We start from the raw sequence: 24,392 nt of genomic DNA, 5'->3' as shown, positions 1-24,392 counted from the left end.
TAGAAAACAGAGCCCTGTTGTCAATGACCAATTACATATTATCAAAACCAAACACTGTAACAGGCACAGGACCAACAGATTACATTCATTGCAGCCTGTCCAACTAGATTCATTAATAATTAAAGTTGGACTGAGTTCATAAACTTGAATGCAGGGTCCCTAATTACTGCACAGCACTATTTTTAAATTTGACTTAAAATTGATTTTTTTAGTATATTGTCTAGTTGCATTGAGACATACACATATAAATTTGACAGCTGTATAAATTATCGCCATAAATCCCAACAAGTTGTTGTCTGCCTGTTGGAAACAAGAAAACTCAGATCAGCCCAGTTTTGAAATGCCAATATCTTGTCTCCTGCTGATAGGATGAAGCAGTCATTTATGTATATTATTTTTAATAATAATAGGCAGTACAAACTCAGAAAGACCTCCAAGTTTTTCTAACTGGCCAAATGACAATGGGCCTTCAAAAACTGTAATATAACATCTCATATTAACACCAGTCACTACATGCCATTCTTCAAATAACCTTTTACACACATGTTGGTACTGGCTACCAGTCAATCAGATGTCCTTGTACTAAAGACAAAATTAACTGACATCAGATTAATGGAAACAGCATGCAAGTAAATATATATGCACAAGTGAAATTTTGGTCATTTCTTTCCCGGATTAGTATTTTGAATTATTTATCCATATAAAACTATAAAGAAATAAATTCCCAAAACTTCATGTACCATACTGCAATAAAATTGATAACTTACTAATTTTACCTTATTTGTTCAAGAAAGAAACAAATAAACAATGACAAGATTAAATTCTATAAATAAGACTACAAAGAAACAAGAAAGAAGAATATAACTATAGTAGTAGGATGTTCAAAAACGCTCTGCAGTTACATTTGTCATGTTATTAGAGAGAAAATACTAAATTGTATCACTGAGGGAATCTTTAACTTCCCAGATAAAAACTGGAAAATAAATTCTATTAATAATGGTAAGAACCAGATGGTTTTCTTCAAATACTGAATGAAGAGGACAGAATTATTATTTTAGGCTTGCTTTTGGTAAACAGCAGTAACATGAGGGAAGAGTCAACTACTGCTTAGACTGAGCAATCAGAAGTTGATTCAGTTTAAATTAGATGGAAGGATGTATGCCTTGCATTGACTGCTGCTAATGCCTGAACTGTCAAGTTCAAACTGCTTCAGCTGTCATGCTCAATTTTCTGTGGTGCAGTGTAGAGCACCAGATAGATGTAAACAAGTCGGGGTTAAGGATAAGGTTCACATCCAGCAACAGTATTGCCTTAAGACATTCTTCTGTCAGTGTTCCACCCTCTGTTGCTCATTTGTGTCCTTGTACACCACTACGTCAATGGCAGCAGCATAACTGTTGTTAGGGTCGTACTTTGAAAAGATTCAAAACAGCATACGGGTGAAAATAGAGTGGACCAAAAAAATTCAGGGGGGACAGCTTTTTTTGAGCTAATCAGTCCCATCACCTATTTGATGTATGACTTCAAAACAGCTGTGTTGGCCTAAATGAAAGCTAAAAAGTGTCAGTAGCCACTTAAGCCTGCACTAGTGCTAGAAGCACATATGAAATGCATGAACTTAGTCTAGCAAAAAGAGTCTCCAGATTGCTCTCATTAAGCATATACAATGTAAATGTCCAGAAGTTTAAAGAGCTATTGATGCTAAAAGGTAATACTGACATAAGAGCAAATTAGAATAAATTGGTCAGGAATACACGTAAGCTGGAATTGCAAGACATTTGTAAGCATCAGGGCAGTGAGATTCTGAAACAGATGCCAAATAAGCACCAGCAAATGAAAACATCTCTATTTATAACATGGTGCTTGACCAATTAATAAAATGCATAATGTTACTTGGTTACCTAAGATAGCATGAGACTAGATCATCCCAAATGCCCTTCCAGTCCCTATGTTCCTCTGAGGTCCTTCAAAATTAATGCACCTTTATTTATATTGCATTTTTATAATAAATATGGCCTCTGCAACTCGCACTGGCCTTTTTCTGAGGTGAATACTATGGCATCTAATAATGTCACTGGAATGACATACAGGGCAGACTATATATTATGCATTTGCATATATATATTATGCATTTGTGCACTGCTTCATCCATTTATGAGAACATTGAGAAGAAAGGCACACAAAGTTTGGTTTGGACTTTCAGCTAAAACAAAGAGTATAACAGAGGCAGCTGTTTTCACAAATTATGGTATTAATCTGCCAATCCCAGAAGCAGTAAGAATGGTATTTTTTACAAAAGCAGAGTAAGTTGAATAACACTGAAAAACTTAGTAGCTACTTCTAAAAGAGGTTTTTAAAGAACAAAGCCAAGCCTCTAAGTTACAGACTGCAATCTGCAGAATGTCAGGTAATTTCTTTTACCAACAAGTCTACAATTTGATTACTTGATGCCTCTGGAAAATATAAATTTGATTTGATTTTAGAAAGGGGAAGAACCTTTAAAATACTCTATTGAAGCAATACAAACAACGCAATTGAATTTACAGACTTGATTTTTAACTTATCTTAAACATATTAAACATTTATGTAAGTCTGGTTTTGCTTACAAACATTTTCCGTGACTGAAATATGCCAAGCAAGCTTTTTTTGGCATGTTCCATTAACACTACTAAAATAAAACACAAAAGCCACGATCTTTGAAGAAGCATCAGTGAGGTGTAGCACCAGTTTTAAAAAATACAAACACAAAAACCTGCAAGCTTGTCCACAATATGCTCCTACTAATGATAATCACTGTATAATATGGTCAAGATTAAGCCTGCTGTCTCATCTAACCAATGGACATCCAAGACTTCTGTAACAGTACTTTCAGTTTTCAAATTAATCTTCACCTAAATAGTATTAGTTACAATGACAAGTATAATTTTACAGAGTAAACTGAACAAATGAACAAACATATTTCTGAGAAAAATATATACAGACAAATTTATTGTACTTGCAAACAGATGTGACAGTTCCATGTAGCCAGACAAAAATCAGAGTACATCAGTCTCATGTAGGATGGAAAACTATATTCTCTGCTGACAAAACACCTGAGACAACAGCTTCAGAAATGAAGTGGGAGCCAAGATTGTAATAAGAAGAGAGAGAGAGAGAAAGCCAGAGGTGTGGGGGTGGTGCAGCAAATTCAGATACTTTAGTCATTGAGTTCTTTAATACTCTAATGGCAAATAAATACAATTAGGTTTTTCTTGTTGTACCTTATGTATACCTTCAGGGGACATTCCTATGGATAGCTGCTCTTATTAACACAATGAACACCTCTTTCAATTAGTAACTTATGGTATGAAATACGTTGCCAGTTTAAAATTAAGAACATAATTTTGGTCTTTTTGTCCTTTTAAACAGCGTATCTTAAACAACACTTCCATGTCTTACAGGCTGCAGGAGAGCCAGTACTGCTTGCTGGAAACCAGCACCGTGCATGTGAAGATTGTATTCTCCCCTACAGGCAATCAACATCCACGGGGGCTCAATGTTTTCACTCCACCTAGCGGCCTCACAAAAAAAAAAAACCCCAAAACAACAAACCACTAGACACGCCCTATTAAAGCAATATAAAAGATGACACTTTGCCTCAGGACAAATTATTTAGTACTTGAACAATATGCCACATGTTGGCATTTCCCTGAAAATCAGACTGAAGTGCTACCAAACATATATAAATGACAGCAGAGAGGGATGGTTTAAACAAAGCTTTTTAACAGTCAACCCTCACATGAAATGGAATATTCTTTTTAAATTTAAATTAAGAAGTTAAAAAGCACTTTGAAAACAAACCACAATGGGTATTCAACAGCATCTAATATAATGTACGTTATAGTTGGTCTAGGTTCTCAGGATGGATTTTAAGAAAAATTTAACAGGCTAAAATATTTGTATTATTTAGAAATTAATTCTTGCTTACATTTTAAATTTGTCTCCATATTGTTTCAATTTTGACTCAAAGTTGCAGATAATAAGTAACCGTATATCTTACAGTAAAGCAAGGACAAAATTAACCAAAGCAAGCAGAGAACTGGGTAAACCAAGGCAAAAACAAGAACAGAAGGAAAAAAAAAGTCCAAGACAGAACCAGCAATGTACAGTTAAATGGCTCAAAGCATTATTTTAATTGAGCCAAAGGGATGAAACTAGTGTCCTACAAGTCATCACTTTTTCCTGCGGGACAAACACATTTGAAGTCCTTCTTCCCCTTCACTTCTCAGCCCTTTCATCTGTTTGGCTTTTGACATGTATGCAACAGTGAACACGTGGCTTGAATTCCTGGGCCATTTTCCTTGGAAAAGTACTTGGCTCTGTGTCATGAGTGTGTTTGGCACAGACATATCACAGCAAAAGGACAGCATGTTTAGTACTTCCTAATTTAAAGGTCTATAACTGCCATCAGAAACTGATTTTTTTTTTAAGCAGTGGTTAAAGAAACAGAAGAAAATCTAGCACCTTTTAACACTAAATCTTAATTTTGTCACACCATTTAGAAAAAAGAATTATCTACAACTTTGTTCACTGTACACTCTACATTAACTATACTTTTAACCTCTTCAGATAAAAATGAGCAAGTTAAAAAATCTGCAAGTTATGCAAACATCTTCAAACCTTTATTGATATGTGCATTACCCTCATGACCTCACTATCCAGCAAGAAATGCTTACTGGTTTCTCCAACAGAATTAACATAAACGGAAAACTAACTGAAAAAGGTGCTCTGTAGCAGCTAATAAACAATCCAGACCTTAAGTGGAAACTCATCCAAGTGCATAACATAATACAACTTAGGTATATTTTCTCCCTTTCCCCTTGTTCCCTCTGACAGTCTTTATACAACGAAATTTGGAAACTGGTCTGATTGATTTTCATGTGAGAAGGTGCTTTCAACACGGTAGTCTGTAGTGGAACACATAGAAATGGCAGGATACAGTTTCAGCAGAGTGTCTGATCTCTAAAATTATGTTATCCATGGTTCTAAGGGAAAAAAAACCCCAACAAAACCCAAAAACCAACCAACCAACCAAAACTGAACAACAAAAATCCACAAAAAAAGCCCAAACCAAACAACCATACCCAAAAAAAAGAAAAAAAACCCAAACCCAAAATTACTACTACCAGTACACTAGGCTTCACACTCATTCTGTACTCTGAATGCATTCTGTGTCACAGAAAACCTCAATCATAGTAACTTCCTTGAAGGATCTTAGGAAGGAATTTGACTTAACACCTGCATGCAGACAATAATTGTACTACAGTCAGTCTGAGGCAGAAGGCATTCATTAGGGTTGTCTTATTATTTGGTTCTACTATCAGGTAAACCGTGGAAACACAGCGGGAAAAAAATTGCTTTTAAGGCTGTACAGCTCCCTCAGGTGCTGCTGCATAAACATATATTTCCATGATGCCAGCAATAAACAGCAGGTAAAGTGCATGCTGTTTAGTGCAAGCACCGCACACTTACTCCCAGGATAGTTCAGTACTTGAATGCAATCAGCTAATGCACGAAAAACACATTGTTGACTCCACTGGAAAATGAAGTGGTGCTGCAGGACAGAGAAAACTACTGAGGGTTTGTAAACACAGAAGGTTTTTGATTTATATCTACTGTTAATCAGTTCAGCCTACCATGGAGAGACACTTCGATTTCCCATTGATCTTAAGTCTCACGCAGTCAAAGGAATGAGAAATGTTCTCCTGCCATCACCAGTTAGTTGGAAAATTCTATGTCTTCATAGCGGATGATGACCTAATCTCACTCACTTACCATTTTAAACCAGTGATCTTCTTGGGAGACAGTGCCTTATGTCCATTTCATTGCTTGCAAAATCCCAAACAGCCTGTTCAACACCACAAATTAGGAACGCAAATGAAGCCTGCTTTCTTCTCTGGCTTTTGAGTGAGCAGTGGTTTAATAACACTGAGTGCTTCCCAGGATAGCTACAGGTTATGTGAAAAGCTACATGTTCCAGCATGGTAAGTATGGCAAGAACTTTGTTCATTTAACATTCTACTGTAGAAATAAAAAGGGTTGCTGTTAAAGACGGAGCTTTTCTTAGAGATGGTATGAATAACAGAGATGCTGTATCATATTTTGCTCAGAAACAAGTAAAATTACCACTGTCCTCACCTTGCCTTCCCTAATCAAAACACAAATAACATGTACTGAAAAATAGCCTCCTCTACAGAGGAAAATTTAGACTCACAAATCTATTGGAATTCTTTGAAGGAGTCACAATTGACAGAGATCAGAAACTGCTGTTGTGAGATGAGAAGGGAGATCCTGTTAAAGAAAACTGGCTAGAAGCTAGGCTGTTAAAAATGGCTGCTCATTGCTCTGAATGGATTTAGGTGACAGTGGAACCTTGCAGGGTTCCATGTTGGGGGGTTTGTATTTTTTCACATATTTATACCTCATCTACAAAAAGCTGGGATGAATGACATGACAAAACTTACTGATGATAATTTACTTAGGACAATGTAGTGTACTAAAGGCAGCCACAAAAAGATGAAAAACAATGTCACAATATAGAAAAGTTTAAAACCATTAACAAAGTGAATTTCAGTATTAGTAAATGTGAATTAATGCACACTTTGGATCCAGTCACTCTGGAGACATAACAGTTTAACAAAAACATTAACGAGGAGGCATCCGCAAAGAACAAAATGATAGGATTTAGTAGAGGTGGAACAGAACAAAACGGAAAAATTCATTATACCACATGCGTTTCTGATCCTCTCAACAGATAAACTCTCATGTCTTCTGTTCCACCTGGCAAAACCTTTATTTGTTCTACCAAGTCATAATGACTGAGAAACAATTACCTGCAGTGAGCAATATATTCCATTCAAAGAACAACTAGACTGGCATTCTTCAGAGCAGACAAAAAAAAAATAAAAAAAGCAGAGAAAAAAACGCAATAGAGGAAGTACTTCAGAGATTTATATGATAATGAAGAGACGGATGGAGAGGATGGCCAGGAATAAATTTTTTTCCTGTCACTTTCAACATAACTGAGTAAGAGATCAAACACAGTTTTAGGAAGTAGCTTCAATATAAAAAGGTATTACTAGACAAATTTTTGTACAAGAGATCATACAAGAGAACTGGCTTTGTGTTAGAGAGTCCACAATTCCTAGACTGTTCTGAAAAGATTGTACTGAATGTTCATCGTATCTTCTATGCTTTCTGAGTTACCTGATCCCAACTCCTACAGAAGAAAGCTTGGACTTTTGAACTAACCCAAACTATTTAAAAGAAATCTTTCTAAGCCAGGCATTTCTTCCTTTATAGAGAGAATGATAGAACAGATATGTTCTCAAAAGACATTAACTACATTGCTTAGTGAGGTCCAACTGGTTCCTTATGGATCAAATTCAGTCCACAAAATGTTTCTGGGCTCAACACATTTGTCTGAGCCAGTCCAGGAAATAATTTCTTTCTGCCAACTCTGTCTAATAGACAAATTGCTCTTTTGTAGCTTGCTGTGGTTAGAAAAGTGGTAGCTGTTGCTTTTGACCACAGGAAAAATTGCTGCTGCAATACACAGAAGAGGTTGTGCAGTCCATGGATCACACGAAAAGGGAAAAATGCTCCAAGTGTCCTGTCTGGTCTTTGCCATTGCTGAGGTGCTGGACCTGATACTTCAATGAAAGCATAGAGACACACTATGACGATAAGTATGAAATAAGAAAATTACTATAAAAGTTCTTCTATTTCTTTGCCCTCTGATGTCACTTCTTTTTCTGCTTCTTCCCAGCCTCTGTTTCTCGCTGGTTTTCTTCCTCATCAAGAAAAATGCCAGTGTTCAGAGTTTCTTTACAGTGATAGAAATCTAAAATTAAATCTTAAATACAAATTCTAGTTTTTCCAGAATCCACGTACATGTATTTTCCAATTCAAAACCGGATTTTGACATTTTCAAAGCAATGCTCCAGAATTCACAAATCCTAGACAATGATTTTAGGACACTGAAATTATTTAAAACAGGGTATCTATTTTTATTCAGATTTTTTTTCCATTTCTAGGAAGATCCTCATAAAGTAAACAGACTATTGGCCTACTTAAGTAATTTAGACTGGCTTTACCCATGTATTTTATTGAACTGAATATGAATCTTTGAATCTTTTGGATTCCAATAGGAAAAATATTTAATTGGGAAAAGCCTCCTTCCCAAAATCTGTCTATTTTAAACAAAAGAATCAAACCTTAACGTTATTTTATTTAATGTAAGGCATGATACTTCAAACTTGCTAAGAACCGTCATGTTTATCTCACATTAAGGTGCCCTTGGGAAAAACAGAAGCTGAGAACCTTTGCTATTCAACATTTCTGTGACCAATTCCTTAACTTTTCAAATTCCAAGTCACTATTACTCATTCAAGAATACTCTCTTCTGTGAAACAATTATTTGGGCAAACTGAAATAATGACTTGGAGAAAAAAATCACAATTAACAAAGTGCAGCAACCACTCCCCACTATACTTATTTCTACTTAAAAAGGAGGTATCTTCCATGTCCAAATGCAAACCGCAAACAGAGATAGACCTTTTAATTTTTATCTAAAGAAAAAAACTTCCATACTCCTTTTCCTTTCCTTGCCTTCTTTTGATGGAAAAATCTGTAGGGTAAACAAAGATAGTCACAAAATATGGAAAACAGTGAAAATGACTATACAAAAAAAGGAATGTAAACCTGTATTAGGAGAAGAATATAGATGTGCACTTTATTCAGCACCAGAAAACAGGTCAATCAATTTTCAACAGCAGAAGCCTTATAAAAAGAAAATATTCTGGATCTTACTTTCTATCTGCTAATACCCCTCAATCCTCATTTAATGTGAACAAAGGCTGTGAAATAGAACAAAACCACTACACTTTATGCAGTAAGTACACAACTATCATTTCTCAAAAGTCCTCACCAGGTAACTATCTTTTTCATTTTACACTCAAATTCAGCTTCATTCTCATTACCACAACATATTCTCACTGTGACTCTCACACTACTTTCATTTTTCCTTTCAAATCTGGTCTTTTGGAGAAATTGAGATGTGAGCATAAAAGCAATGATGCTCACTTCTCTGGTGCATCTAGAACTGACTACAAGCCTTTTACGGACTACGAGCCATTTAGTGCTCGTGTTCATTACAGAAAAAATAAGTAATGCCCTATTTTAAAGCCTTTCGATAGTATACTGGTACTCGTCTCACCTTTCATACAACGTGTAATAGTGATACACCTTTTTATAGAGCTACTATGAACACACTGCCAGTCTCTCTTCCCACACACCTTGCTGCAGTCCCGCTGCTACAGTCTTCTCCTTCACTCCATTGTCTTCTTGCCCATTTCTCCTGCAGTACGTGTGCCACTCAGTGCAAGGATTACCAGGCGGACACCTCGTCTCGCCCGCCCTGCCCACCTGGAAGCCCTTCAGGACGGAGCTCATGCCAGGGAGGGCGGACTGCGGGAAACGCGCCAGGAGCTGAGGCAATGAACCCCACAGGTTTCCTGCCCCATTGTGTGCCCGTCACCCCTCAGCGCCCCGCCCGCTCCGCTGCGGCTCCTCCCGGCCCGGGGGTCAGGCCCAGTTCCCAGGCCCGGCTCCTCGGGCGAGGGATGGGGATGTCCCGTCAGCCGCAGGCAGCTCCATGCTCCCACGGTTTTCAGTCCGGCCAGGCGACCCCCACCCACTCCGGAGACCGCCCCCGTCCCGGGTCCCGCGGCACCACCCTCCCTGCGCCCCTACCTGCGAACCGCGCCCGCGCAAAGACACAGCATGGGCAGGGCGGCGCGGTGGGCGGCGGGGGAGGAGGACACGGGGAAGGCGGAATCGAGGAGGAGGGGAAGAGGAGGAGGAAGAGGGGAGGAGAGGAGAAGCAGAGGAAGAGGAGTAGGAAGGACTAGGAGTAGGAAGGACTAGAGAAGGAAGAGGAGAGGAGAAGGAAGGAGGAAGAAGAAACATAGGAAGGACCGGCTTCACTCCCGTCGCCACCCCGCCCTCTGTCCACCGGCGAGCGCAGCCCTTAGCCCCGCTCCGCCGCCGCCCTGCGCATCCGCTTCCGCCACCGCCTCCTTTGGCCCCGCGTCCCTGCTCTCTGCCAGCCGCCGGCGGCGCGGACTCGCCAGCTCTCGCACGGTAAGAGAGATGCCTCGTCCCCGCGGGGGCGAGGGGACTCCGCGCCGCCTCCCCGCACCCCCGGTGCGCAGAGCCCGGGGGCGGGGGGGAGATCGGACCCCGGGCGGTGCGGCCGCGGTCCCCGCGGTGCCGGGCGGTGCAGGGCTGTCCTTGGAGCCCGAGCGAGCGGCCCTGGGCCGGGGGAGAACGCGGAGGTGGGCGGGGGGCGGGAGCGCGGCCCCCCTCCGAGGCCGCGGGGGCGCGCCCGGGCGCTGGAACCCGCGCTGCCCCTTCGGGGGGAAGCTGGTCGGGGTCCCCCGGTGCCCCCGGCCGTGCTCCCCCGGCCCTCCTGGCTCTCCCCGTCCCCACGGCGGGATTTGCGTGGCGTGGGTTTGGCCGCACACCGATTCGCTCGCGCGTTGTGGGGAGAAAATAATGGAGCGAGGGGCTGACCCTGGTCTTGCCATTCATTTAATGCTCACTTTTAAACCTGCTTTGCCCCGATAGCTGGACAGGGTTGTACCCTCTAAAATCAAAAGGATTTAAGGAAAAATAACTTGGAAAGTTCTAACTAAAATTGTCCTCCAGGTTATGTAACTCCTCACTGATGCTAAATGGAAATCAGACTGAGCCAGTAGTGTCTCTAATCACAAGTGTGTACTGAGGTCACAGTGTTCCACTTCTTTGTCCGAAGTGATAATGAACTGTTCTGTAGCACCATGTCACACCACAGAACATCTTTTATTAAAGTATAACACCCACGTCGCACCAAAGAACGAACACCTTTTATTCAAGTATAACACCATGTCACACCACAGAACATCTTTTATTAAAGTATAACACCCGTGTCACACCAAAGAACGAACACCTTTTATTCAAGTATAACACCATGTAACACCATAGAACATCTTTTATTAAAGTATAACACCCGTGTCACACCAAAGAACGAACACCTTTTATTCAAGTATAACACCATGTAACACCATAGAACATCTTTGATTAAAGTATAACACCCATGTCACACCAAAGAACAAACACCTTTTATTGAAGTATATTTCTCTATATCATTATATTTATCACTGTGGCTTTTTAATTGGTTTTGACCTCAGCACATGCTCCTTCTTGCAAGTGCATATGTCTTAGAAATAAAAGAACTCCCTATAGATGAAAAATAAGTCATTAAATTAATTTAACCTTGGTGATGGGCCATTCACTTGAGAGTTGGACTTGATGATCTTTGTGTGTCTCTTCTGTGATTCTGATTCAACTTTCCTGCAGTAATGAATCAGAGGAAATATGTATTTTTTGATGATAATTAGGCTAGATAATCATAGCAGTTTTCCCTAATCCATACAATTTCACTGCTTGTTTAAAGGCATTATGTTATTGGGCTTTTAAGGTTTTGTGTATTGTATGTACTTCTTACTGAGGTCACTAGGAGACTGGAATACTGTAAGAATTAATTTTCGGAAATAAGAGATCCTGTTGTTTTTAAGACATAGGAGAAACTGAATCAATTTCAATATGTCATCAGTCAAGCGCTTGGTTTATGCAGTCATCCATTTCTTGAGACAGCAGAGTCAGATGGATACTTTTACTCCAGATGAACAGGAAAGCTTGGAAGGTAAGCGATAAAGATGCTGATATATATATATACATATGTATATATGTGTGTATATGTATATATGTATAATACCTCACAGGTGTTACATTGCTTTATATATAATATCACAGAAAGTAACTGGAGTGACCTAACTAAAACTGCCATCTAATATTATCTGTGAATAAGATCATGATTTTAATGTTTCTGAGATTATTAATTTTAGGACATCTTCAATTTAAAAAAATATTCTAAAGTTACATGTGTACTACCTTAATTTTGAGAAACATACTTTGAATCACATCAATTGTAGAGGTCTTTTTTTAACCTCAACAATTCTAGATTCTAAGTTAAGCAGTGCTGTAATGCAGACCCTAGTAATAACTTGTGTATATGTCCCACAAATTTTTGCCTGCTGATTATTTTTCCCTTTTATATTTGGTTTCTTTCTGCATTTTATATCTCTTAGTAGCTCTGCTTGCCACCGAGGAAGTAAAACAATTATCATACGTTGGGTTTGGTTTGTGGGAAGAACTCCTGTTTTGTACTTGCAAGAATTCCACGTAATTTACAAGGGAAGGCTAAGACATCCTAAGAACATGGAAAATAAAATAAATGCTTTGAGTTTTTTTTTCACTTCAGTAGTGGTTCCAAAGAGCACATGGTAGTAAGTATTTTCAGTATAACTTCTGTTATACGCCCAAGTTCATCTGTCTGCATACATAGCTGTGGACAGATAGCCTTTATTGATAGACAGTCATCAAGTCTTTGTAACGTCATGGTATCTGCCTTCCTCCTTCACACTGCTCTTATTCTTTTTTCCTAATTTTTGGATACTTCATGTCAGGTGGTATCACAATTTGGAATTAAGAAAGAAAGAATAAAGTCAATTCTGCAACGAGCATTTCATAGCATCTTTTTAAAAAACCTCTGCACTGTTTCAAGCAGTCTTTGGTCATTCAACCAGAGGAGGAATTTGGAGGTAAGAGGGAGAAGTCTAGGACCAGCAGTGCAGTAAGTAATTTCAGGCAGTAGATTACTAAATTCTGTGAAATCTGAGGTGTGGAGAGACTTTGCTGAGGTACAAAGCAAGTCCTGCTTCTCAGAAGCGTAAACTTAAAAGATAAACCTAGATGTGGTTCATTCTAGTGTCTCTTGGTTTTACAGTGTGGTTGTTCACCAAAGTAAATAAGAAAGAAACCTTTGTGTCATTATATTCAAAGGATAGTTCCGAAGGAATAAAAGCTAAAAGATTTGGTTTTATATAATAATCTGGAGTATTTTGTACATTTGAAAAGTAGTAGCCATCAAATGAATTTAACCTGTATCAGATTATGATGATATTCAGCTGGTGAAAGAAAGCGTTTTTGAAGATCATATATAATGAGAGATGAAGAGTATTCCTTTTGTTTTTATAATGAAACTGATAAACATTGGGTTATGATTGAAATTTTACCTGATAACGTGTCTTAGAGCAACCTTAGCCAATGTCTATATAAAGGAATCAACTTTTAAGATTCAGTTTTCTAAATAAAAGATATTATAAAACCTCAGTTGTGCTTAAATACTGATGCAAAATTTAGCATTTTAATGCAGACCTGAAATCCTAATTTTAGAGCTCTATGCTGCCACAAGCACAGCACCATATGCTATGTGTTAGAGGGTAGGAGGCGGGCATTTGGAAAAATTGACTCAGTTGTGCAAAATATCTTTAAGTGCATGTAGAGCAGCAGTAGCCTAAGTCCTACCCACTGAAGTATTTAATGTTAGATGGAGACATAAGGGATTAAAAAACTTGACTGATAGTTTTTGTCGGTACTTTATGTCTGTGAAAAGATAAAACACTGATTGATTAAGTGACTGCCAGGAAGTAAGTCAAACAGTTCCCATTTCCCACAAAACAACAAAAAGAGCTAGAAGATTGCAAGTAAAATTGAGACCTTCTGAAAATACAAGTCTAGGATGTATTCACACTCCATTTTTGTTGATAACTTTCATTCTGCTTGTGTGAGTTATATAGGGATGTCAATGATAGTGTAAATTTCCTCAAGGAATTTTGTACTTGCTTGATGAATAAAAATGCCTTATTTTGAGAAGCAGAGTGATTGCAAGGTAGACCAGAGAAACGTAATACCCTAGGATCTAGAGCAGTGATACAGGTCTCTTGGTGGTTAGTGCTCAACTATTTTGTATGATCTAGAAATTTCACTTCTTCTAAGTTATATTTTAGACCATGTTTAAATGGAAGTTATTCCTCCCTCCCTCCCCTCCCTTCTTTCTTTCATAGCACCGATTTCTGTGGACTTAAAGCAAAATATCTACAACATGCACAAGGCTGTGATTTATTTTTTTTCCTTACTTCTATGATCAATGTACCACAAGTAATTTCTCTAAGGCAACGTTTCCAAAACAGGAAGGCAGGTGATGCATATAATACTTGACACAGGGAAGGTTATATGCAAGATGAAGAAAGATGGTAATGAGTACTAAAGGGGCCTCAGCAGCCCAGTTCATGCGCATTATTCAGCGATCAACAGCCTGCATGTTGGCTCTCATGCCTTCATGTTGCTTGCAATTTGTATTAGGGTGGCAAAAAATCCTGGAACTATGTAGCATTGGGAATACAGAGCTAGGCTCCAGCATAGCCCAGTTGCTCCTATTGTCAGATAGTGGGTGTGTCTGTGAGTCCCAGCTGTTCAGCAGGGACCTGTATGGGTTTGCAAGGTGGTCAGTTCAAGCTGAGGCCTCTGAAAGTGTGTGTGATGGTGGAGCTGATCAGGAGAACAGATAACTTTGGCCTTTGAAATCAGATACAGGAAAAGATGAATAGCTCACATAGAGTATCAGGTCTTTCCAACTCACTGATAATATTGAGTTTGCAGCAGTGGATGGTGCTTGCTTTGATATTGGGGTAGCATGACCTCCGGTCTCTAGTGAAAACAAGTCTTCACTCCTTTGACTTTACTGGGGTCAGGTTTTTATGTAACATTAAAGTAGAGTAGTTATTGATCTTGTCACAACCTATTACATCTTCTGATTTGGAAAAGTTTCTGTTTTGGCAGTGTTTATTTTTATGTGGGTTTCTGTTGTTGGCTTGAATGTTAACCAGTGGTTATTATTCTAACCTATGGATTCATCCCATAAGAGCTCCTAATTTTATTATATCATAGATAGATTAGAAGGAATAAAAATTCCATTTTTCACTTAAAGGATAAATACGGGAGTTCACTGTAACAACTGATTATTTAATGGAAATGCTGAGTAATAATACTATACTCAGAATTGTTTTGTTTACGCATAATTTGCACTGCTGCATTTTGCAAAACTCTCCTATATCATAGAGATTTGGTGTCACTGACTTAATGCTTTGAGAAAGATAAGGGAGGAGGTTGTATCTTAAATTTACGCAAATCTACAGATTATGTAAGGCATTCTGAAAAGGGAGTGCCTTTAGGTAAAAATAAGTTGGTGGGGAAAACTGGTAAGTAAACTGTTGCAAGAGGCTTCCTATTAAGTCATATAAGGAAAAAAGAGATGTGTAATTCCACTGATTTTATGATAGGCCTGGTAATAAGTACTATTAATATGTAATTCAGAATCCAGCATATATCAGTGTTTACTATACAAAGAACTAAATTTTTCTACATAGCAGGAGACAAAGAAGTTTAACCCAAATCCTTCAGCACTCTTACTGGGTAATTTAGAACCTGACAAATTGATAAATTTTTAAGAGGTTATAGGAGCAACTTGCATGCATATTTAGCAGTGTATTCAATTGTTACATGTTATCAACCTTAACTTTTTATCATACTTTACTTTTTTGTGAATAATTTCTATTTTATGTTGCCCTTTTTTTTTAAAATTACATCTTCCAGGTTTTACTGTCTATTTCACAAATCTACTTCCCCCACCCTTTCTGCCAGCTGTGACATAGAAAACAGGCTCCTCAAACTGGCCTTGCTGTTGTTAACTTTCAGGAATTTTACTAGTTTTGGGTTAGTGTTCAGGTTTATTATAATGCAAATAAGAATTTAAAATATATTTGTTATATTAACATTGGCCTGAAGGTCAATTTAAATACTAAGAATCTGTTTTTACTGATACCCAGTTTGAATTCAGATACTTTTGGTTGTCTGTCTTGTATATCTTGACTTAAAAAAGCTGTTTTTCTGTTCAAAATAGGCTTTACAAAGACTCTTCTTTGTTCCTCCTCACTTTTAAGTCTAAAACATTTAGATTATATACTTTAATAAAAAAATTCTACTAGATTCTTAAGATTATTGGGAAAATAATTATATAAGTCACAGTAGAGTAAATAACAGAATATATATCTCTCTGTCCAGACTTGTATACAGTAATTGCTGTTGATCTTCTTTTGCCTAAAAATATGCGAGCACATTTAAAACTTTAGTTAGGTATATGGCTCTCCTTTTTTTAGAATTGCTTACTGTAAGTGCATTTGCATTATTGCAGGTTTGGGAGGGCCATTTAATCCTTACACAACTGAACATGTGAAAGGATACTGCATATATATTTTTATAGAATAAAGGTTTGTGATTAATGCAGCATTTTATTAATAAACAGTGTCTTCAAATAAATATATTTTGTTACCAAAAAAAGATAAGAATAACAAGTATCTTGCCTTTATTCTTTACTGTAAAGGTGAGCAGTTTCCTTTCAGCTGTTATGCCACTCAGATATGTGGTAGTTGTGATGTTTTGAGGTGGGGTATGTGGCACATGCACATGCATAGTTGTATTATGAGCTTGTATTTTGTGCTTTTGTTAAATCCTTATATTTTTATATTTTAAAAAAAGGCTTTGAATGACTCACAGAACTGAAATAAAATTTTTAAATTGCTTGAAAAATAATGGCCAAACTATCTATGGATTGTGTGTATCTTAGATATTTTTCAGCAAGCCAATTTTATGGGGATCAGGTAGCCTCTCTATTTTATGATTTATTCCAAAGAGCTGCTTTTACTAGCTGAATAAGGAAGTGAGTCACAGCTTTATAAATAAATTAGTGAAGTTATGCTTCTATTGAGAAACTGATGATTTTTTTTTTCCTTTTAAGTTGCAATTCAGTGTCTGGAGACTGTGTTTAAGATTAACCTGGAAGATACTCATCTTGCACCCCCACAGCATTTGATAGAAATGTTCACAAACTCTATTCACAAGGTAAGAGTTTTATTTAGATTCTAGAGTTACTCTGCCAATATGTGCTAAGGTTTCATATTGAATACACAATCTTTAAGTGCTCTATAGGTCAAAATGATGTGATAACTTAAAGGAAAACATGAGAAAAGTTAATTTTCTACAAGAGGCTAGCATTATGAGAATCTTTTGGGGCAGTGGGAGGAATTAATTTCAGCTAGACAAGGACAATTCCAGAAAATTACTCAATAGTGGATGTCTCATTCTCACTTCAAGGTTTTTATCCTTCAGTTAAGTATTTTGCAATTCCCAGAGATAAATATCTGATGTGTGTCATTGGTAGTCTGTTGACGCTTCTCACTCCTTTCTGGAAATAATTTAGTTGCTCAGTTTTGAACACTAACCTTAACATGGGAACTTCAAAAGTGTGTATTAATAATACATATTATCTGAGATCCCAAGTACAGGAACCATCAGAATGGTAAACAGGAAAGTCAGAGTTAAGAAAACAAGACTGAAGAGATACCAGCTATCTTCTCCTTGACTTCCTTAAAACACGTGGTGAGCCATAAGGTTTTTTCAGTGGCAGAAAGCAAGCTATCTTTTTCTTCTAAGGATGTGTTAGTGATGTTTAATTCTTTCACACTTCCTGTACACTACAGAAAATCTGGTTGTTTGTTGACACAATGCTGCCCAGAAATTTTTAATAAAATTGGGGTTTATATTTTAATGGAAAAAAACCCCTTGTTTTTTTTCCCATACAGAATGACATGCTGCCTCTCTCAGGTTCTTTACCAGAGAATATTGTAAAGGCTGACCAACTGAAGGATGAAGGTTTGTAATAAACTTAGAAATAAACTGTCTTATGCTCTTATTATATTTTTGGGTTATCATGGGTAGTGATAGTATAGCAGCTGGGCAACACACACCCCACGAAAAACTTCAGCTTATATTCTCTGGTGACTGTTATGCTGTATGAGGTCTAATTGATTGCTCCATCTGGAAGCAAAGAAAATATTGTTTATTCTCTCCCTGCTCTGCTTAAAAAATAAGGGATAACATGTGAAGTTGGCAGAAGCTTTAAAGAATGAACAGGTATTTTTTGGCATATTATAGATTTCTCTGTTTGTCCATGGAATTGTTCTTCAGGGTTCTACTTATATTGAAATGGTTATGTGATGGTAAAAAGCTTACACCAATGCAAAAATTCTTGTGAACTTACTGGGGTTAGTATTTCACATATGTGAAATCATTTGTGTGCTTTATAATCGCAGACAAGCCAGTTGTTTATTGTCCCTTTGACAGCTGTTATTGCTGTTCTGTGAGGAAACGCAGCTGTACCATAGAAGTCTTTACTAATACTACCTAAGAAAGCATCCATGTTATTTCCCTTCAAAAAGAAGAGAGGGGAGGGAAAAAAGCAGGTAGCACTGAAAAGTGTTAGGAATTGCTATGGACTGAAGCTTTATAAATCACATTTTTTATAACCTGTTGAATTTTCAGATAGTTGAGTTTTATAGAAAAAATAAATAAATGTCAATTATAAGGCAGATGTATCTCTCTCAAAAGTTGCAGGACAATAATGTGGAAAAAGTTCTGCTGTTTTTGACAGTGAGTAAAATGAGTTCAATGTCTGTCTTATCTTAAAACTGGTCATCTGTAGTCATGAATGCAGTCCATTACTGGCTCTGAAAGTAAGTTTTCCTAATTCTTGAAGTTGCTCAGTAGCTCTTTAATTCGAAGGGTAAAGAGCTCAAACATGGTCGGGTCACAAGAGAAAATTAGTTTGTAACTCATAACATACCTGTGGTGCATGCTAGCTTTTCATTTTGCTGTCTGTTTCTGTCTACTCATGGAAAGTGAAGAACGCTTGTAGCTCTCAGTATGGTTATTGGACTGTAGGGATAGTCAGCATTTTCCAGATGTTCCAGCTATTTTAAATCCATGTCTTTGTATGGTTTTACAAAAGGACTTCCATGGCTCTACTGAGAAAAGTTGAAAGTGTCTAAATTTTGATGGACCATTTCAAGTGTCAGCTGTCAGGGGCATTACTAAGCAGTTTGGAACTGCTTGAAATGCCTCTGGTTAATTTCCTGTAATGAAATTAAAACTTACTGCTTTCTAATGGTGCATTTTCATATGCATATTGACCACTATCATGCTTTTCAGTGAGGAGTAGTTTTGGCCCTGAATTACAGAGATGAACTAGGTAACTTGAGGAAGTCCATTTGACCTGTATCTTCTATAATACTGTAATTCTATAACTCTGATTTCCTCATATTATCTGTATGTCGTTACTAATGGAACAACTTCCCTCATCTTTGTGACCACCAGCCTGCTTCTCCTCTGCTCCAAAAACTCAGCCCTAATACTTGTAGAAATTAACTAATGAATAGTAAAACAAAATGGAATAGCCAAATTGTCTTTCTTGGTCATTAGAAAACCAGAACGTAATGTACCCTTCAGACTAGTAAATACTTGAATTTACTTGCCTACACTTGCATATCACTTGACACTTTGGCTTAATGTAAGCTGTGTAAGAGCACAGATTGTACAGGTTTGTATAGTGTAATGATGGTCTCATCCTAAAAAGATCTGTGTATTACCACAGTATAAATTATAACAATAAGTAGTATTTTCCCTGTAGCGGACACATGTTCAGAAAGTATAACCATTTGTGGGGTTTTTTGGTCTTAAGAGTTTTTGTATGATGTTGAAATAAAATAATACAGTTGCTTTTCCTTATCTCAGGAGAGTTAGTAGATCCAGCTGTTTTTATGTTTTCCTTTAACCAAGTTGGAGCAGGAAAGAGAGAGAGCGCGAAAAGTATGCTCTGATATTAGATCAAATTTAGCTTTGTACCGCAGGTCATCTTTAGTTCAGAGCAGTATCATAAATTCGGACGTTCATGGTCACTGATGGCAGTTTTGTTTTAAAGGAACATTAACTGTTGCAATTTTGTTGAGTGCAGCTAACTGGAAAATTTTTTATCTGACAACAGGATTTAGTGTACAGATCTTTAGGACAAAGGAAAGCTGTGTAGATAGTGGGCCTCTAGAAATTAGAAAGATATTGTTACATTCTATATGTATTTGAAAGGTATACATGCAATTACAGTTTGTTTGCCTTCTCGCTGGAAGGGATTGGTGACTATAGTTATGGTAAGAATAGCACTATTGGGAAGAGGTAATTTTGTACTACCTTGATGATACTTAGTTACTTTAATCTGGTTTTGTTTATTTTCTCCATGTTTAAAAAGAAACTCAAAACCAGTTGTTTTCAATTAGTACGAACACTTAGGACTGCTTGCTCCACAGTCTTTTGCTTTCTGTCAGACTCAGTTGCACTGACTGAACTTTTCCAGCCTTTGCTTTTGCAGTTATCTGCATCAGTAGTAACCTACTGACCTGTTCCTTCTCCTGTTTGTTTTAGGATAAGGTTCAAATGTTTTGCCAAAATACAAGGAAGTCAGTGGAAGTCTATAGTTTTCCTGACAATTTCTTGACATTTCTGAGAAACCAAGGCTTATGTAGGATCTAGCAGGCCAAAAATCGATAATTGCAGGACCCAGGAACAATCATAAACTGAGGCACTCCGAACTAGGATTTTTACTTTACTTCTGTGCCATCAGGAAAGACAGAAACTAGAAAGACTGCCCTGTGTTGGGGACAAAAGAATGTGTGAAGTGTCTTTTGTTTTGAAAGAGCTTACTGCAGAATTTTCTGTCTGTAGAGAAGTTATATAAATGTTTTTGGGGTTTTTTTTCTGATGGACTTAAAAAGTAGGAAATGTGAAACTTTGTTTTAGAGTAGAAGTTCTGAGCTTTGTTGGTGAGAAATTTTACCTTTGAGTCATTTTAGATTGCTGGTGCTATACATACTTTTCATTACCTTATTCAATTAACTACATGGTATCACAAAAGTGGGACTTATGTGCTTAGTTTTGCTGTTGTTTGATTTTTCATGTTATATAGGTACAAGCAAGTTTTTGGGACATACAAGAAAATGAAATTAAGAAATTAATGTAGCCTACTGGATTATGAGGCTTGCAAAGACAGTTAAGACTGAGTCTATACTAGAGTGGAACTGCAATTACAATTACAGTTCTCAATGAAGTGATCTTTGCTTAACAGCAGAAACTAACTGGAAAGTGTGAAATACCAAGGTGAGAAGAGGATGGTTTATGTGGTGGACTACAGTGTGCATAATAAACTTTACAGACATAGATATTTTTATTTCATTATTCCCTGCCAATTCTGTTTAAAAGAATGTATCTCAAAAAAGGGCAGTCATAATTCCCTTATATAGATGCTGTAAGGTAGCTGCTCTATTTCTTTCATACAGAGCACCATATCTTCTAACTATTTAAGAGCTTTTTGTAATTTATTTCAGGTAATAATCATATGAAAGAAGAAAATTACGGTGCTGCAGTGGATTGTTACACTAGGGCTATACAACTGGATCCAAACAATGCAGTCTATTACTGCAACAGGTAAAATCAAAATGATACACACCTTTCATTCCTGAACTTGATTAACATTATTTTAAAGATAAATTGTGGAGTAGGTCAGAGCAACACAAGGCTAGAAAGCTTCAGTATTCAGAATTTATTGGTTAGATTTGAAAAATATCTGAAGTTAAAGTGAGCTCATTCAGCATCTCTGTATCAGTTAAAGGTGCAATATGGGCTTTAAAATGCCTGGTAACGTTTGAGATCAGGTTTTGTGAGTTAGGTTGTCTACATTAAATCATAACATAGGCTGTGATTTCCAGTCTGTTGAGAGTAGTAAAAGCCTTTTTTTTTTTTTTTCTGGTGGTGTAGGTACAGGTGCCATCTGTATCTCCCCTAGTGCTGGCTTTCCCTAAGGAAAAAAATCATCAGTGTGGGAATACCATGAGATTTTATGCATTTTATAAATACTCAGCATTTTAATGTGTGACCTGTTGAAAAATAACAATGCTGCTTTTGTGGTTTCGCTATAAAATCTGTTCTTCACCATAGTGAAGACGTAGTGATTCAGCAGCAGATGAGCCTGGCAGTGCATGTTAACCTAGTTGCAGCAGTATGTTTCTGCTGCCTGGAAGACCAGCCTAAGAGCAAAAGCAGACTCATCTGTGAGCCCTGCTGGAATGAGCCTCCTTCCAGAGTGCCTCCATTATTAATGTAAGGATTTAGGATATATTAACTTAAGTGCTGTCAATCTGACCTTGTGGCAGTGTACCCAGTGAAATATTCTAGTTTAAGAGCAGTGTTTCCATTACTCCAGAGTTTAGTTTGTGATAAATAAAAATGAAAGATTCAGTGTTTTGAGGCAAATGTAAAGGGAAAGGAAATGTGTGGTTTGTTAATATTTTACATACTTAAGACACCAGTTCAAAGTGTAAATCATCTATTTTCCTTGGGAAAACTCATCACATTAGTGAATCCAGGTATAAAATGGAAATTAAGACCAGACTGAAAAGCTTCCCATCTCTGGGAGTTTCCTCAGGAGAATGGGCTTAAGCACCAAATCTGTAATTGGCAAAAGTAGAAATACTTTACTCTGTGTGTTTCATCATCACCTATCACATTTGTGAGGACTAAAATGAGTCTTGATGTTGATCAGCACAGTGTTGTATGTAATTACTTAAAAGAAAACATAAGATGCTTGGAATTTTGTGGGTGATGTGGTACTTGCGTAAATATAGGCCTTATCTTTCTTGACCTTGTTTGGGAGCCATGGAGACATACTGCCTTCAATGGTATTTCTTTTTACTCACAGCAGTGAGAAAAAGAAAGCTGAGATGCCCTTGAAATTTTAACTGGCTGTATAATTTTTTTGTGAACATGGAAAAAACATTTTCTGTTCAAACACATGCAAGATTAAGTACTGTACCATTTTATTTGTAAACCTCCACTGGCATCTGTGGAGTGTGACAAATGTTAAACAGTCCAAATATTTAAAATAGGTAAGTAGTCCCATTTTGAAGACATTTTAATCCAAGTCAGAAAAAATCGTGCAGTTTGGAGGTAATTGCAGGAGAAAGGAATCCTAGTAAAAAAGAAAAAGGCTTTATTTCAACTATAGCGTTTTAAATCAAGAAAGAAGAAATTTGAGACCTTTCAGACTGAGGAAGTTTTGATTATTAATGTGTCCTTTTTAATTTGGCCAAGTCTTTAATCTTATTATATTAACATCTGCAACATTCAGTATTTCTCCAGTACAGAAATGCAATTGTAATTTAGTAATTCAGAGGTTATTGAGAAATGGTATTCTGAGTTACCTGCAAGCATGAGTTGACTTCTAAAAAACTGAGCAGGGAAAAATCACAGCATTCCTTTGAATACCTGTAAAACTATACTTCTTGCTGGAAAATGCCAATTTTATACAATACTCTTCCTTAAACAAGGATTTTATGTAAAGTATTACTTGAGAGTTTCACTTCTTGTAATAGGTTTTATGATTTATTTTGTGCATAGTCATCTACTGGATCTAAAACTGTTCCTTAGAATTATTTGTCCTATGTGTCCTCAAAGGTGAGTGCGTGTTCTCCAAAACCATAGTCTAGCAATGCACTTACACACATACTTATAACATTTGCTCACTCTACTTAATTGAGGAAAGGTAAGGATTATCTAAATAGTGAATGAAAAGTCAGTTAAGACTAACATGTGAGTGTCTAAGCTTGGGGTTTTTTCTTTTATTGTTGGTTTGGGGTTTTTTTTGACAAAGCTCTCTCCTTTCTTTACCATCTTTTTCTTAGGGCTGCTGCTCACAGTAAGCTCAGCAACTACAGGGAAGCAATAAAGGACTGTGAGAATGCTATAGCAATAGATCCAAAGTACAGCAAAGCATATGGAAGAATGGGGTAAGCTAACACAAATCTGAGTAAACACTAAAACCCCAGATGTAAATCACCATCGATTTTCTGAAATAAGTGGAGCCAGGTTGTTTTACTTATCTGACATTCTTGTTCTGAAAGTCTAGCAATTTTCTGAGGATGACCTTATCAGGCTGTCAGCTCTTTTTATATATTTTTGATATCAGTATTTTTATCAGATTTCAACAGTTTTCAATATTTTTCTTTCAATTTATCAACTTTGCAACTTCAGTTTAGAAAGTCATGATGGGTTTTTTCTACCTCCAACCTAGTTACAAGTAATCAAAATCCTGCAGTTGGAATGGTGGATCTGCTAATGATGCTGCTAGAGAACAGCACTGGGACTTCTCACTAGCAAGAGTAGAGGCTTAATTTTTCTGTTTAATAGATCTTTACATGCAAATATTTTAGCAAGACTAAGCTATGTCTCTTTGGTAGTTTTTCTCAGTAGTATCTGAGAGATTAACTATATAGCCTTTTGAGGCAGTGGGTTATCTGAAAAGAATGTCAGGAATGCTCTGAATAGGCTGCTGACTTGAGTGAAGGGCCATTCTTCCAAGATGTGTAGCTTTTCTTTTTCAGTCATTGAATACACTGTGCTTGTGGGCTGAATGC

At 37.3% G+C, this 24,392-nt stretch overlaps 2 protein-coding genes across 4 annotated transcripts in view; one reads left to right on the top strand and one right to left on the bottom strand.

Moving 5' to 3' along the window:
* The window catches only part of NLN (neurolysin), a 54,285-nt gene extending 44,244 nt beyond the window's left edge, over positions 1 to 10,041 (bottom strand). The window contains exons 1-2 of one of the 2 annotated variants that reach the window (XM_017811138.1): positions 9,793 to 10,041; positions 9,336 to 9,397 (exon numbers count right to left, since the gene is read on the bottom strand). In XM_017811138.1, coding sequence (XP_017666627.1) covers positions 9,336 to 9,397; positions 9,793 to 10,008 — 278 coding nt within the window. In that variant the 5' untranslated portion in view covers positions 10,009 to 10,041. Of the gene's footprint in view, positions 1 to 9,335; positions 9,506 to 9,792 lie in introns of those variants that run through there. The other variant, XM_017811139.1, reaches the window with a different exon arrangement.
* The window catches only part of SGTB (small glutamine rich tetratricopeptide repeat containing beta), a 24,571-nt gene continuing 10,146 nt past the window's right edge, over positions 9,968 to 24,392 (top strand). The window contains exons 1-6 of one of the 2 annotated variants that reach the window (XM_017811146.1): positions 9,968 to 10,182; positions 11,658 to 11,785; positions 16,838 to 16,941; positions 17,682 to 17,751; positions 21,309 to 21,408; positions 23,661 to 23,765. In XM_017811146.1, coding sequence (XP_017666635.1) covers positions 11,686 to 11,785; positions 16,838 to 16,941; positions 17,682 to 17,751; positions 21,309 to 21,408; positions 23,661 to 23,765 — 479 coding nt within the window. In that variant the 5' untranslated portion in view covers positions 9,968 to 10,182; positions 11,658 to 11,685. Of the gene's footprint in view, positions 10,183 to 11,589; positions 11,786 to 16,837; positions 16,942 to 17,681; positions 17,752 to 21,308; positions 21,409 to 23,660; positions 23,766 to 24,392 lie in introns of both variants that reach the window. The other variant, XM_017811145.1, reaches the window with a different exon arrangement.

The sequence above is a fragment of the Lepidothrix coronata genome, unplaced genomic scaffold (genome assembly GCF_001604755.1).
Source record: "Lepidothrix coronata isolate B3197 unplaced genomic scaffold, Lepidothrix_coronata-1.0 Scaffold31, whole genome shotgun sequence".
Taxonomy (NCBI): domain Eukaryota; kingdom Metazoa; phylum Chordata; class Aves; order Passeriformes; family Pipridae; genus Lepidothrix; species Lepidothrix coronata.
This window is presented reverse-complemented; position numbering and strand designations above follow the sequence as displayed.